This window comes from Ambystoma mexicanum, chromosome 6q (assembly GCF_040938575.1).
Source record: "Ambystoma mexicanum isolate Mex_15411 chromosome 6q, UKY_AmexF1_1, whole genome shotgun sequence".
Taxonomy (NCBI): Eukaryota; Metazoa; Chordata; class Amphibia; order Caudata; family Ambystomatidae; genus Ambystoma; species Ambystoma mexicanum.
Genome location: NC_090937.1, coordinates 1,315,210,375 through 1,315,226,174, shown reverse-complemented (window position 1 = coordinate 1,315,226,174; position 15,800 = coordinate 1,315,210,375). Strand labels below are relative to the sequence as shown.

Genomic DNA, 15,800 nt, shown 5'->3' with positions numbered 1-15,800 from the left:
TCGAGCCTCAAGCTCCACCGTTTCTACTCACGTTAACGGGTACCCGTTGCGGGATTTTCCTACGCCCCTCAAGGGTGAAGATTTCGTCGAATCAACCTCTTGGAGGATTCCAGAAGATTCGCGGCCTACTTCGAGATGGCCCAGGACGCGAGTTTGTCACCCGGACCCAAGCTGTTTCGCAGCTGCCCTGGATGCGGGCTGCAGAATGTGTTTAAGGAGGACGAACATTTGCGATGCCTCTACTGTCTTCATGGGGACAAGACTCATGTAGAGAAGGACTGCCAGTTCTGCAAGAACCTGTTGGAGCGGACCATGAGGGACCGTCGATCCCGTCTCGCCAGCTGGTTGGAGAAGGGCTCAACGGGTGAGAAGAAGAAGAAGGGGTCCGAGCGGGCTTCTAAATCCTGTGCGGGCGCCCCGGCGACAGGGGACCAACACCAGGCCAAGCGCCGCAAGTCCGCTGGCTCTGGGAGCGCCGAAAGGTCGGGCTCTTCGGTCGCCAGGCAGGGCGCACCTTCCCCGGCACAGTCAACCACGAGCCAGCGTTCCGGTTCGGGGAAGAGGAAGTCCGAGACCCCGGGTAAGCTTCGGGAGAAGCCCCGTCCGATCTCGGGAGAGGGGGAGCGAGGCATTGCCCCTCCCCCTAAGGAGAAGGCCCAGGACGCACCTAAGGTGGTAAAGGCCCCTACCCAGCAGGCAAAGGCCTCTATCGAGGCGATCGCGGCGACTCTGGCCAAGCCGGCAGAGACCCCGCCAACGGAGACTGCCTCCGGGACTAGAGTTTCCCTGCCGCCAAGGAGGGAATCCTCTTTTCAGCCCATTGTCATGGCCCCCGTGATGGAAAAAGGGTGGGGGGGGCACGGTAGCCTCCTCGAGCTCGGAGTCAGCCTCGGAGGGGGAACTGAACGAGGTCGCAAGGAATCTCGAAGTACAATTCGAGAAGGTTCGGTCCCGCAAGGAAGATCCTCGGGAGATAACCGAGGAAGACGACGATGGCGAGGAAGAGCAGCCTTCCCTTCCGGCACAGCCGGAACCTAGCCCTCAGGATAGATCGGCAGCCATTTTGTTTGCGATCCAGTCCTTATGCTCTGAGATAAGGACGAGATTACCACGGCCCAGGCCGGAGGACCCGCAACCTGGCCCGTCGGGAAGTCCTCAGAACAAACGACGGAGCATCCAACCCTCTCCTCCGCTCACCCCTGTAAGGCCTGAACCGGCCGTGGCCTCGGGCCCCCATCAAAGCACCCCAGTGGGAGGCCGGCTGACGGAAGTTCGTCGGCGTGTGAAAGTCCATCTCCACCGATCGTTGGGTGCTGGATACCCTGGCAAGAGAACACTCTATCGAATTCCTGAAGAAGTGCCCTCACGTTCCACCTGTGGCCAGGAAGGAAAATCACGTCCCGCAACTGCTGTTGGAAGTACGGGCGATGCTCAGGAAAGGCGCCATCAAGCCTGTCCCGAAGAGGCTCCGGGGTGTACTCAAGGTACTTCCTCATCAGGAAGAAGACGGCGACTGGCGCCCCATCCTGGACCTTCGTCGTTTGAACAAATACATCAGGTCACAAAAGTTCAGGATGGTCACCCTCCAGCACGTGCTGGGACAGCTGGAGGAAGGCGACTTTCTATCGTCGCTGGACCTGGAGGATGCATACTTCCACGTTCCCATCCTCAGAAGTCACCGAAAGTTCCTCAGGTTCGTCGTCCAGGGACGCCACTACCAATTCAGAGCACTGCCGTTCGGATTGAAGTCGGCCCCCAGGGTCTTTACCAAGTGCCTAGCACCTGTGGCGGCGCGGCTGCGCCTGCAGGGGATTCACGTCTACCCCTACCTGGACGACTGGCTCATCCGCTCAAGGACGAGGGAACTCGCCGTCGAACACACTGCGAGGACCGTCCAGCTACTCACAGGAGCGAAGCTCGATACAGTGAGGCGCCTGGCGGCACCGTCGGAAGAACGGACGAAGACCATTCTGGGCAAAGTTCAGCGCCTGCTAGCCACGGACGTGGCCAGGGTGAGGTCCATCCAGTCCCTCCTGGGGATGATGTCCTCTTGCATCTACCTGGTGCACCTATGCAGACTACGGATGCGCCCTCTTCAAGAATTTCTCGACGCCCGTTGGATGCAGGCGACGGGCACCTTCGAAGACAGGGTGCCCCTCAACAAGGTGTTCCCGCGGGCGATTCAGTGGTGGGGCGTTCAGATGCCGGCGTACCAGGAGACGGTGACGATGGACGCTTCCCTGGAAGGTTGTGCCACCCACACCGGAGATCTCCACGCAAGAGGCCTCTGGCTCCCGGAGGAGAAGCTCCTGCACATCAACATCCTGGAACTCCGAGCCGTGTTCTGGGCTCTCAAATCGTTCCTCCCGTCGCTCAAGGGCGGATCTTCACAGACAACACCACGACAATGTTTTACATACGGAAGCAGGGAGGTACCAGATCCCCAGCCCTATCCAAGGAGGCACAGGATCTGTGGCACTGGGCGGTCGCCCAGGGGATGTTCCTGGTTCCCTTCCACCTGGCAGGAGAAAGAAACCCCATCGCCGACTCGCTCAGCAGGGAGCTGCGCGCGTGTCACGAGTGGGAGCTGCGCCAGGATCAGGTGGATCAACTCTTCCGACGATGGGGAAAACCCCAAATCGACCTGTTCGCAACAGCGACGAACTCTAAGTGCCAGAGGTTCGCCAGCAGGTTTCCCCAGCCGAGAAGCATGGGCGATGCGTTCTCGTTCCCCTGGGACGGCGTATACCTGTATGCGTTCCCTCCGTTGCTGCTTCGACTCATCAACCAGCTCAAGAGGTCCCGGTGCAGGATGATCCTCGTCACACCGGCGTGGCCGAGGCAGATCTGGTTCCCGGACCTTCTGGACTTGTCAATGTCCCCATCCATCAAGCTGTCGGCGGACGCGGATCTTCTTCTCCAGAGAAGGAGGCGCCATCTTCCACCACGACCCGGCGTCGCTGAACGTGCAGGCTTGGCTCCTGCAGCGCTAAAGTTTGGAGGGTACGATATACTGGCCGACTGCAGAGAGGTTCTTGAAAAGGCCAGGGCGTCCTCGACTCTCAAATGCTACGGTCACAAGTGGAAGAGGTTCTCTATCTGGTGCTGAGCACAGAAGATCAACCCCATACGGATTACGGCCCCTCAAGTGCTGCCGTACCTGCTATCGCTGGCAAAGGCTGGGCTAGCCCATGCCTCCATTAAGATTCATCTGGTGGCGATCTCCAGATATACCAGAACCACAGGACGGACGTCCCTGTGGTCCCATCGACTGGTGAAAGAGTTTATGAAAGGTCTGTTCCGGTCGTTCCCGCCGGTGAAGGCCCCGGCCCCTTTGATCTCCGAGTTGCCTCCAGGCGCCATGATGTGTGCCTGCCGAGCCACGTGTTATCTGGCGTTTCAGCGCCAACCACAACAAACCTCTTTGAACCAGCCGTCTCCTGCGTGTACCTACTGCAGCCTCCAATGGCCTTCCAAGGTAAGTGGTATGGCCACGGTCTGTTCCGACCCTTGATAGGTGTGGTTAAATGGGACTTTTGTCTTTACGAGCACCGCCGCATGTGTTCCTGTCGGGATTGCGTGCTGAATCGTTCGGTGCGATTTGGGGTCTGTCCTGACCTCTGCTATTACCTCCCAATGAAAATCCCCTTTCCCTTACCTCGTATTGGTTTCCACATTGTCATCCACCTGCCACAAGAGCTCTGCCTCTGTTCACTGTGGGTTGGCCTCGTTCCACTTCATTACATAGATTCCTTCACTCAGAGTTCAGCTCTCTTTAAGGAGCAGCGTTCACAAAGGCATGTGTTCCAGGCATACATGAAATACTTCTCGGACAACCTTGCCTTGCCATTTGCATATTGTTCCAACACTCCAGGGTAAGGCACAGTCTCTCTTCAAGAGTATCCTTTAATGGACGTATGTGATGGTCTTCTCCCGTGGGGCAGGAATTAATTGTGGGTGACTAGAGGATCCTCCCCATACCACCCCAGCTCCATCATACGCTAGCTGTGGATGTCATCTGGCCCACCATTCACACCCTACTAAAGGTTCCCAGAATCGGGCACAAGACCTTCACTGTTCACACTTTACTGATCTACTAAAGTGTCTGCTTTTCAATGCTTGGTCTCTGTGCCAGTTGTATCAGTAGGCCACTTTCAGTGTGAAAATTAACAGGAACTTGCAGAAACATATTTTTTAACACCCTTGTAGCAGTCCCTGTGTAAGGAGGCGTTTGTTGTTTGGGGATTAGTGTTTACATGACTCCATCAAAGAATAGCTTGCTTTCTTGAGGACTCTTTCCCTACAGAGTGGGTTTCCAACATGCGTAATAATCGCTGTGCATGCACAACAGACCGAGTAGTGGCATTTGACAGATTTAAGGAATGTATTATTCATTTATTTAACTTATATTGTTCTTTGAATATGACCTTAACATATACTGTGTATTTGTAAGCATGAAACTGCTCAAAATAATGTATTGCAATCGTTTTTGTATTCAGATGTGTTCTCTAGCCATTTTACAATGTATCTTTTGTTTACATGCAGCAAGGAGTTATGGACGAAGACGAGGTAATCCACTTGCTACAGTTTAAGTAATCCTGACTGTGCTATTGATTTTGTGAAATAACTACTGGATGAGTCAATTTCTCTACAGTTCACTTTTTTAGACAGTTATGTGAAACTGAATAATTGCACACATTTTTTTAACTGGACATTGTTGAAACATTGATTGTATGCACAGTTTTGTCCAGGCCTGTGACTTCAGAAGCAAGAGAACGTAACATTTTTTATACAAATGTATAATTGATGGAGAGGACCTACAAATTTGACCTAGACAAACTTGCACCCTTGTTTAAAGACCTAAAAGAAACAGGATTTTATTTAAATTTTCTACTGTGAGCATCTGATTTAGCTCCATGTTCTGTGGGGGAGAATTGCTGCACGCCTTAGTCCTCCAATGGTCATCCGTTATCCTAGATACTATGGAATGTTATCTTTGGATGGGGAACTGCAACACTGGACCAAAACACATTTCCAATTTCTTTTTGGGGGGTCTGCGTGGTCACACCTCCACATAAAAACCATTGCCACAAATTCCCTTTGCTCCAACCTTTCAGTCCTTTCCTCTGAGGGCAGAAGCCCTCAACTGTTCTCCTAATCTTCAGTTTTTTCGCCTCTTCCATGTCTGATTTTATTTGGAATTTATAATGCACATTTCGAATGGATTGTGTCCTCCAACGTATTCCACATCTTTGATATGTTAAGTCCACAGCTGTGTACTTCGGAAACTTTTTCGGCAGAGGGCGTCCTGCGTCGATGGCATTGGGTCAATATCCCTCGAACGCCTCAGTCGAGGGCGACGTCACCGGATGTTATAAATGGGACACACGGCGCCCGTAGCCTCAGTTCTGTTTTTTCCTCTTCGACCCCTCCGACTCAGTGCTCTGGCTTCAAGACTTGCCAGGACTGCAAGTCTAAGATGTCGATCACCGACCCGCATCGCATTTGTTTGTGGTGCTTGGGCGAGAGTCACGACACTGACGACTGTTCAAATACCAGTTTGCTGCTTGCTTAGGCCTTGCAGGAGCGCAAGGGGAAGCTTCAGCTAGGTAGGAGTTCTAAAACCAGTAAGTCCCATAAATCTAAGGGGAGGTCCACCGACGATTTGAGGGACGACTCCATGTCGGAAGGAGTCCAGGGGATCTCGGTCCCGGAGTGGTTACCGCCATTCATCGTCCTTGTCTCTGTATTCTAGGAAGCGCTGTCACCAGTCTCATTCCCCGTCCTCCACGGAGGATGGAGCCACGAGGAAAGTGGCTTGTCCAACAAAGTCCTCGACTCCAGAGGAATGGGCTTCCTTGAGGGAGCAGATGCTAGCAATTTTCCATTCCCAGGGCACAGTTCCGTCCGTGCCATCTGATGAAGCCGGCAAGGAACGGTCTTGATCCGTGGCTCGTGCGCCTTCGGACTTGGGTCCTCGACGCAATCTTCATCGGAACCTTTGAGGTCCCGTTCAGACAAGGCTCAGGATGGTAGCAAGAGACATGCTTCAGGTCTTGTTCCTCATCCCCCGCGAGATCGCAGAAACCTGCTAAGGGCTCGAGGTCGGCGTCGGCACCGTGTCTGACCGATACGGACGTCGAAGCTTTGCCTTCATAACAGCCCTCGGTGCCGTTGTTGACGCTCTCAAAGCCTTCGCCGCCCTCAACGCCTTTTGGCTGGGATTTGCCGTCGGAGATACCTGGTACTGTGGATCCTCCAAGGAAGGCTACTTCCAATTCTGTAAGGCCTGTTAAGGACTCCAGAGCCTCGGCTGTCCCGAGACAGGACTTTTATCTTCCTCTGGATGACATCTATGAGGAGGAGAGGTCAGATTTATATTTTGACCCTATTGACCCTGATGTGGTTCCTGTATTTTCTGGGGATAGTCAATTGGAAGAGTTAAGGCAATCTCTTCATGATGCAAGTGGCTTAGACACAGTTTCTCTGAGTCGTCCTACAGGAAACTACCCCAGCTATCTTTCATCTCACCCCACTCCCGAGAGTTTGGTGGTTCAGGCGGCTACGGCCCCCTCGAGGCAGGCAGCATACCCTACCATTCCTCCTGATAGGGACGACAAGCGCTTAGACGGTTGGGCACACAGGGTGTTTTCTGCAAGGAGTATGGCGCTGAAATAGGCCAACTCCACTTGTGCCTTGTCAAGATTTTCACACACTGTGTGCAATTGTTTCCGTTGTGGCTGAGCATATTCCCAAAGGGGAAGAAAGGGATGGGTTCCTTGTTCTTGTGCAAGATAGCAAGGATGCCACGTGTGAATACCTTCATTCTGGTTTGGACACGGCCTACAGTGTAAGCTGGTCCATGGCTGCGAGCACCGTTACACACAGATTTGCATGGTTGCGGAAGTCTGGTTTTGCTCCGGATGTGCAAGCCCGTCTTTTGAACATGCCCTTTGATGGCGCGCATTTGTTTGGCTGCAAGGCTGACGAGAGTCTTGAGAGGTTGCAGACCTCAAAGGCTGCAGCGAAATCTTTAAGCGCAGCTGTGCATCAACCTCCTCCTTTTCGTCCTAGGGGACAGCAGTAGAGGGGAGGTTCTTTTCATTACTACTCATCCTTTCGTAGAACGAGAGGAGCCGCCAGTCAAGAGGGTCAGCTTAAAAGTACCTGTGGTGGTCGGGGAAATGGAGGTGCCAAAGCCTCTCAGGCAGCTGCCTCTTTGCCGTCAGGCGCTGCCGCAGCCCCTCCGAAACAGTCATGAGGCCATGTCCCATGGTTCGCTGATTGGGGGCAGACTGTCTCGGCATCTCCAAGAATGCCAAGCTATTACTTTTGATGCGTGGTTTCTGGATACAATAGCCCACGGCTACTGCCTTCCCTTCCTACAGCGACCTCGCAAAAATCCACCGGGGAATCTCTTTGAAGCTTCCAGACCCGCTCCTGTGCAGGAAATCTTAACCCTGCTAGGGAAAGGCGCTATAGAACTGGTGTCTGTACCCGAGAGGAACAAGTGATGGTATTCCCCATATTTTCTGATTCCAAAGAAAGACTGGGGTTTGAGACCCATCCTTGATTTGCGTTGGTTGAACAAACTTCTCAGGAAGAACAAGTTCAAGATGGTCACTCTTTCGCAAGTCCTCCAGGCCCTTCAACTTCAGGATTGGTTGGTGTCTCTGGACCTATAGGATACTTACTTTAATGTACCGATTTATCCCAAGCACAGAAAGTACCCGAGTTTTGCGCCTGGCGACTCGCACTTTCAGTTTCGGGTCCTGCCATTTGCATTGACCTCTGCCCGAGGGTCTTCACCAAGCTAATGGTGGTGGTGGCAGCGTATCTCAGGCGAGGGGGGGGGGGATTCATGTCTACCACTACCTGGACGACTGGCTGGTCCGTGCGTGTTCTCCCAAGCAAGCATTGGATCACCTCAGTGTCACCTGCCGCTCCCTCCACAAGCTGGGCTTCTCCCTCAATTTCGGGAAGTCGCATCCGACACCTTCCCAACAGCTCCAGTACATAGGGGCTGTGTTGCACACGTCCTTGGGGTACTGCTCGCCTCCCAAGGTAAGGGCTCATCACATTGTGCAGATGGTGGAGAAGTTTCAACATGCCCAGAGTCTCCCGGCTTTCGAATTCTTAAGGTTGCTCGGCCTCATGGCATACTGCATTTTCTGGTGCCAGAGGCCAGGCTGAGGATGAGATTACTGCAATGGATCCTAAAGATGCAATGGTGGCAGTTCGCGGGCAAGATGTCGGATCCCGTTCAGATTCCAATCTTGGTCTCCCAGGATCTTCGGTGGTGGGCCAACCAGGGGAACCTGATGAAGGGGGAGCCGTTTTGGCAACCATGGCCGGAGGTGACTGTAGTGACGAACGCTTCCCTCACAGGATGGGGAGCTCATGCGGAAGACTTGACCGCCAGCTGTCGTTGGTCTCTGTCAGAGTCCAAACTCCACATCAACCTGTTAGAGCTGAGGGCCATCAGGCTGTCCCTGAACTGAAGGCTTTTCTGCCGTCTGTGCGGGGGAAGTGTGCCCTGATCATGACGGACAACACAGCGGCCATGCATTACCTCAACTAAAAAAGGGTTGGGGGTCACTCCCGTTGTGCAGCTCTGGTTCTGGGCAATCCAGCATGGTATTTTGCTCTCTGCAATTTATCTGGCCGGAGAGGACAATGTGGTGGCGGACGCTCTGAGCAGGCAGAGCACGATCTCTCACAAGTGGGCATTGGCTAAGGAAGTCCTTCTGGAGATTTTCGCCCTTTGGGGAACCCCACAAGTGGATCTCTTCACCAGTGCCAACCGGAAGGGCGAGAGATTCTGCTCAAGGAAATTTCCTCCGAGAGGCGCCTTAGGAGACGCATTTGTAGTGGATTGGTCATTCCCACTGCTGTACGCGTTTCCTCCAGTCACTGTCATTCCTTGAGTGTTAACGAGGTTACGGAGGTTCGGATCCCACATGATCCTCGTTGCTCCGGATTGGGCCAGGAGAGCGTGGTACCCCAGACCTTCTAGAAATGTCCCATCTGCCCTCTGCGCCGTATTCCCTACCAAGAGGATCTGCTCTCGTGCTAGGAGGAGTGGAGAGGTAAGGTTCTCCATCCAGAGGGTCACGACTCTCAACCTTCACGCTTGGTATCTGAAAGGTTGAGGTATATGGATTGGGACCTCCCGGATGACGTGATGGAGGTGTTGCTTTCGGCCAGGAGGCCATCACAAAATCCCTGCACCATTGGTGTAAGTTTTGCGACTGGTGCAGAGGACGAAATGTTGATCCTTTTCAGTGTTCCATTCCTGTGGTTTTGTCTTTCTTGCTTTCTTTGGCCCACAGAGACCTTCAAGTGGGGTACCATTAAGGGTTACCTGGCAGCGCTGTCTATCTTCAAGCGCTTGTCTGAAGAATGTTCTTGCTAAGATTCCCTTAATTTCCCATTTTCTTAAAGGGCTCACTAATGTGTTCCCTCCTTCCCCTTTCCAGATGCCAGTTTGGGATCTGAATTTGCTTTTGAAATTCCTCATGGGTGCTCCGTTTGAACCTTTGCACTCTTGTCCTTTGAAATTATTGTCTTTCAAGACAGTGTTCTTGGTTGCGGTCAATCCTAGATCCCTTTGTAACAGTTCTCAAAGATAAGGTGGTTCTGCGCACTCACCCTAGGTTTGCACCTAAATTAATTTCCAAGTTCCATGTGAACCAGTCGATAGAACTACCAATGTTCTTTCAAAATCCTTCAAGCCTGGGAGAAAGAACCCTGCACACACTGGATGTACGCAGAGCTGTCATGTTCTACATGGAAAGAACTCGACCACTAAGAAAGACTAATCCGTTTTTCGTTTCATTGGCAGCAGGGAAGAGAAGGAGACGCAGTCTCCAAATCCGCTATCTCTAGATGGATTGTCAAATGCATCACACTCTGCTACAGTCTTGCTAAGAGAGAGCTACCCTTCAAGCCTAGAGCCCATTCCACTCGAGGAACTGGGGCGTCCATAGCATTCATTGCAAATGTTCCACTTGAGTCCATTTGCAAGGCGGCAACCTGGAGTTCTGTACACACCTTTACAAAACACTATTGCCTATACACTCATTCTAGGTCTGATTCTCAGGTGGGACAGGCAGTACTAAGACATCTTTTCACTACTGTTCCTTCTCACAACCCACTTCCAACTCCGGGTACTGCTTGCTAGTCTATGCACAGCATGTGATTCTAAGTAGCTTAACAAACATCAGAAGATATGCATTACTTACCGTAAAAGCATTTCTGATGGTTGTATCTGCTTAGATTCACATTTCCCACTCTTCCTCCCTGCTCGGATGGAAGGAACATAGACGTCACCACTTTCTCTCTTTTCTGTACTCCCTCACGATGGAGATAAGGCTCCCTCTCGGCAGAAATAAATACAATCGGAGGGACCTCGACGCATGAGGGATCTTGGGTAAACTACACGTCACGTTAGGGATAGTGTTACAGGCATGCCCATGTCAACGTCTCCTTTCAATTCTCGAAAGACAAGATGCAATACTCTGCAGTTACCACTGGATGTCGGACCATATGCACAGCATGTGAATCTAAGCAGATGCAACCATCAGAAATGCTTTTACGCTAAGTAATGCATATCATATTTTTGTAGTACTTACTTGTGTGGACCTCTGTTATTTAACCAATCTTACTCTTACTAACTGTACCTCAGACTAAGTATTTTCTTCCTGAGTCTAAGCCCCACTGCTAAGCTACTCTACCTTTGTTTGGTCAAAAACGTGTTGCACCTAAGTTGGCTTTTCAGACCCACTCGCCGAGCAGGTTCTGAAAAATCCTCAATGTTGATCAGTGACAGCATCTGGCTTATCTTGGGTTCACCCACACACAAACCTCACCTTTTGGTCTTGCTCTCCCAGCAAATCCATTATGATCTCCATCAGAGTGGTATAGATGGCAGTACAGGTCTCTTTGATTATCTGGAAAGATTAATTCTAACTCAACTGTTTAAAGACTCCTTCAAAAGCTGATGTTTTGTTCAAGTTGGGATCCAGAATGTTTTGCTACACCCGCTCATGCTTCTGGCAATTGCTACCTGACAATATTTTGTGTGTGTAATCCTACTCGACCTATGCATACAATGCATGCTGCCTACTCCATATTGGTGGGCCTACCTGGGATTGTTTCCATTACATATTTAAATGCTGAAAGCAAGTCCCCCAAGTTTTAGTTTTTAATGGTTCAATCTTCAGAGAAGAAAAGTGAATATGATGCTGCCCTCTGACACTGATGCAGTATCTTTAGCTGGGAATGGCATGAATATATACACAGAACTATCTTCTATCAAGTGTGGTCTGCTGATCCAGCCAAAGATCTATCAAATCAAGGAAATAAAGCAATGTTACTGCTGATTTACTTGTTTCAGAAGTGACTATGTTGATAATCTATTGTACACATACACGCTCCCTTTCTCTTACGCAATCGCACCTTCTTGCAATCTCTCCCTTAGACTTTTTGCAGTCTCTCCTCACGCACTTTCACTCACATTACCCAACACATGCACTCACACATAGACAGTGATTATGCTCTCTAAAACATTACATTGTTTGGTTTTCTTTTTAAGGCCGCTCTTCGCTGTTTCCAATTGATGACGGATTACTGGATGATGGCCATAACGATCAAGGTGGTGTCCTGAATTCACCCAATTGCTATTCAGGTCATCAAAATGGGGAGCGGATCGAGCGTTTCTCACGGAAAGTATTTGTTGGTGGACTTCCACCAGATATAGATGAAGGTGAGGCTTTGAAATATAAAATGAAAGCAAACCTGGTATGGTAGATTTGAAACCCTGCCTATATGTAAAACTGCAAAGTCCTGGAGTATTTCAAGATGAACTGCTGTATGAAATGCATAGTGGACAACAGACCTTAAGGACCCTAGAGAATGGGGCTTCCATATTCACTATCCACACATTCTCAAATGTTTATTGGGATATCTTCAAATGGTGTAATTTAGTTTTCCATCTAAACTATATGTAGAGGCAGATGAATAACTTGCCAGTGGTCCAGTCTCTTGTTAAATACTGTACACGTATTAATATTGTGTATTTAAATTAGTTGGCACCATATTTGCAAATGGGTAAAAAGTGTAATTTGCTTGGTTCAATGCATAAAAGAATGTTGCAGCCACGCTTTTGTATGCAACATCATAGATCACTTGACTCTTTAGCAACTAATCTTGCTGGGCCAATCAAGATTGATCATAAGAAGTTCAACTTTCAAAAATGTGCAGTTATTAACCTATCATTAAGTGTTTGAATCTCATCTCAAAATACTGCATATTTTTGACTCCACACCAACTGTGGTAGTAAAAACAAATCCATTCACCTTTTCCAGCACCCTGATCTCCGTCGTATGCCCTTCTATGTGCTAATACTTTCTTTCACTAAAACATATGCAGCAAAAATATGCCAGGGATCCTCCATTGGAAGGAAAAATATGGACATCTGAACCCACATGATCACTCACCCCCCTTTTTATTTGCCTTCTACTTCTCCAACAAACACAAACTAATTGAAATGGACCTTAACAGATCCCAGCAGCACCCAGTAACCTACAGTTCCACAAGGCTGTAACCTGGTGCAAATCATCCGATTTCACACAGGTCTACCTAAAGCTCAGTTGCATCAGCAAAATCCATCAACTGAAGCACTATCTGTCCCACATCCAAGCCTCACTGCCAGCCCCTACCCAAAGCTCAACTTCACTGAGTTTCTTCTACTATGTAACCCTACATGCATGTCCCAGTCCAGAATTGGGTACAAGAAATGAAGCTCAACTGATTCACCCCTCCGCTCTCATCCATTACAAAATCTATTGTCTTTACCATTGATTGTGACCGCTCATGCATGCAAAAAGCACATCAGAAGAAGACCCAAACAACATGGTACCAGATTGTGCTCCTCTACAAAGTAAAGTGATTGGTCCCTACCCTGAGTTTCAGAGCAGTCTCTTAAACCTCGGTAATATCAAACTTGGATGGCTGAAAAGGCCTACTCACTGGAGTCGCAGATGAGATGCCACCTTGGCCTCTCCGTAATTCACATGCACTGCACTCACATCGTCACAGGATTAACAAAACTCAACCACATCTCCCCCAGTACTGCCTAAGCCTTCAAACGCACATCTTCAATGCAGCACCATCACCTACAAAGCATTTACATCCAAATCCCCACTATATCTGGTCGAAAAAACTCACCATCTCCAGAGGCCATTTCACAACCAGAGGCCACAGCATCACCAGACTTGAAAACAAAAAGTTCAAGAGATGACACACCTAGGATATTGTCCTTTTCCTGCTATGCACCCTGTCTCTGGAACATGTAACTAACGCAGACAAGACTGCCCCCTCTATCGTACATTACCCTTCAAAAGAATTTCACCATAGATGGATAGTGCCACTCAACCCTACTTCCCCCTCGAGTGCTCCCTCCATGCTCCCCTACCCATCCCAGCTACCTTGGCACCCTACCTGTAACCGCCTAGGTGCATCCCCTATCTTCAGTGCTCCTTTGCTTCCCAGCTAAGATTGTGCTTTATAAATACCATTCATGTAAACATGTAATTGTATGGATGCATGATGTATTTCAGTAGTATCCTTTTTTGTAATATTTTTCCACCCTTGCATTGGTAACGTTATTATCCAGATGGGCACTTCGTACTACTTCATGATGTGAAGGTAATTCTCGCATGCATCTAGTGGGAAATACTGACAAGCCGGGTATGTGGGCCTAGGTACGCAGTTTGCGCCATCTGTGATGTCTAATAATACAGTGTTTACTTCCGGTTTCCCTTGATGGGTGGTTTGAGTCAGATTCACGAGTTGCTGATGCCTCTCAGTGAATTTTAAGATCCCACCTACCTACTTGGTTGCCCAGCTGATTACATTTGTGCTGGAGCAAGGGAAGTGATATCAGTGCATGGTTTAGAATTAGTGGTGTGGGAGCTGGACAACTGGACAACTTGCTGTATCTAATATGAGACTGACTAATGTGAAGGTGAGGAACTCCAAAATTAGGTTGAGGTATTTTTCAACATCCAATGCAAGATGAATCCATCTTGAATGAGGTGTCCCAGATCGGTCAGTTTCATGTTAGGATATATATTAATTGCTTTATGGCTATTTAAAACAAAGGAGTTCAGAGAACTGACCTAAACCACGATGAAAGAACTGGAGAAAAACCCATTTATTGGACTGCCCTCCAGCTAAGCAAGATATTACTTCTAGATAAGACCTCGTATAGAATGGCAAAGTGGTTGTTTGCTAGCTTTGACAGTACCTGGAGCTGTTCCAAGGTGATGAATTGAGAAGCTGGGAGATGAGAAAGAAATGACAATCTGGAAGTTGCCCAGCAGCTCCCTAATGAGACTCCAGATAGTGGGGAGTGGCAATGGGGCAGATGAAGGAAGGGGAACCGACTCTTCAGGGTATACGGTCCAATTGGGCCCTGCTGGGGAATAGAGGGGCACTGCAAAGTTCTATTCAATTACTTTGGGAAGACCATACTGGAGTGGTGAGCCAATCACGTTTGACATGCCTGCGATGCATGGAGCAATTGTAAGATGGAGAGTGAAAATTAGGAACAGATCATTTTGTATGCAGCATTGATGCAATATAGTATTAGTAGTCCATTACCACATACGACTGGTGAATAAGGAGTAACACCCACTCTTCATTTTTACATTTCTATTTTATTGTTTGAAGTGCAGACTTAGCTCGAGTCAGTGAGCCCTGTACACTGTTTGCATAGACAGTTTGGACTGGCATCTTTTAACAGTAGCGCAGTACTGTGAGTTGCTTTCTGAGCATCCATTTGGATAAGTCAATGGTCAAGTGCTGTTAAAAAAGACTTAATGAGAGCTTTGCGAAATATTGAAAATTGTAGGGGCTGTCCGAGTCGATGCTGAGAATAGAGTTCCAGAGGGTGGGTGTGTGACAAGAGGAGGATTGTGTGGTGGTCCTCTGTTTGCAGACTAGTTGTGATTGTATTTTATTTTTACTCTTGTTGTGTTAGATGGTGAACGTCCAAATGTAAGACTTATCAAGAGAGAACTGAAGTACTATCTAGGAGGGAAAGAGAGGGAATATCGGAGCTAGGACGGGGATGGGTTTGGTTCATGATCAGGCCCTAAGGACAAGAGATGCATGTACAGTAGCTGGGAAATCTCAAAGGCCAGAGAAGTGGACAGCTGTATTGCCACAGACATGTCAGTATGAGGGTGTGGTGTAGTTGGTGATTTAGGATTCTCTTTTAAGATGCTTCCTGGAAATGAATGTTTATTTTTTTTTATGACTATGGGAAGTCCTTATGTTAGGTGCATAGCTGAGAAAGATCGAAGAGTAAAATGATTGTTTAATCTAGTGATTGGTGTGTTAAGTGTTTAATCTAGTTCAGTGTGGTTCAATTTGTAGGTGTTGACTGGGATGGTAAAGGTTGTAGGCCTGAAGAAGTGGAAAACGGACACTTTAAAGTTGTAAATCAATATTGAAATCACAAACCATAACTGGCGGAGAGAAACGAGAAACCAATCCGCATTCTCGTGAAAAGGGGCTATCTGCTCGGGTGCGTGATTGGTTTCAAGAACAGTAGAATAGAACGGACAAAAGTAAAGAATATGTAATTCAAAGGAATAAGCCACATCAAGTGGGATGTATTTGATGGGATAGGTATCCAGTGTGATTGGTCGAGAATGCCTTGCACTCTATCCACACTCTATCTGATGCAGTGGTAACTGGAATTGATTTGTGAAACGCCGATTTGTGAAAAG

General features: G+C 49.0%; 1 protein-coding gene across 5 annotated transcripts in view; it reads left to right on the top strand.

The window, feature by feature from the left end:
• CPEB2 (cytoplasmic polyadenylation element binding protein 2) overlaps nucleotides 1-15,800 on the top strand; it is a 228,501-nt gene that overhangs the window by 108,479 nt on the left and 104,222 nt on the right. For all 5 annotated transcript variants that reach the window (XM_069631941.1, XM_069631939.1, XM_069631940.1 and 2 more), the window contains 2 exons: nucleotides 4,546-4,569; nucleotides 11,597-11,767. In XM_069631941.1, the coding sequence (XP_069488042.1) occupies nucleotides 4,546-4,569; nucleotides 11,597-11,767 (195 nt within the window). The remainder of the gene's footprint in view (nucleotides 1-4,545; nucleotides 4,570-11,596; nucleotides 11,768-15,800) is intronic.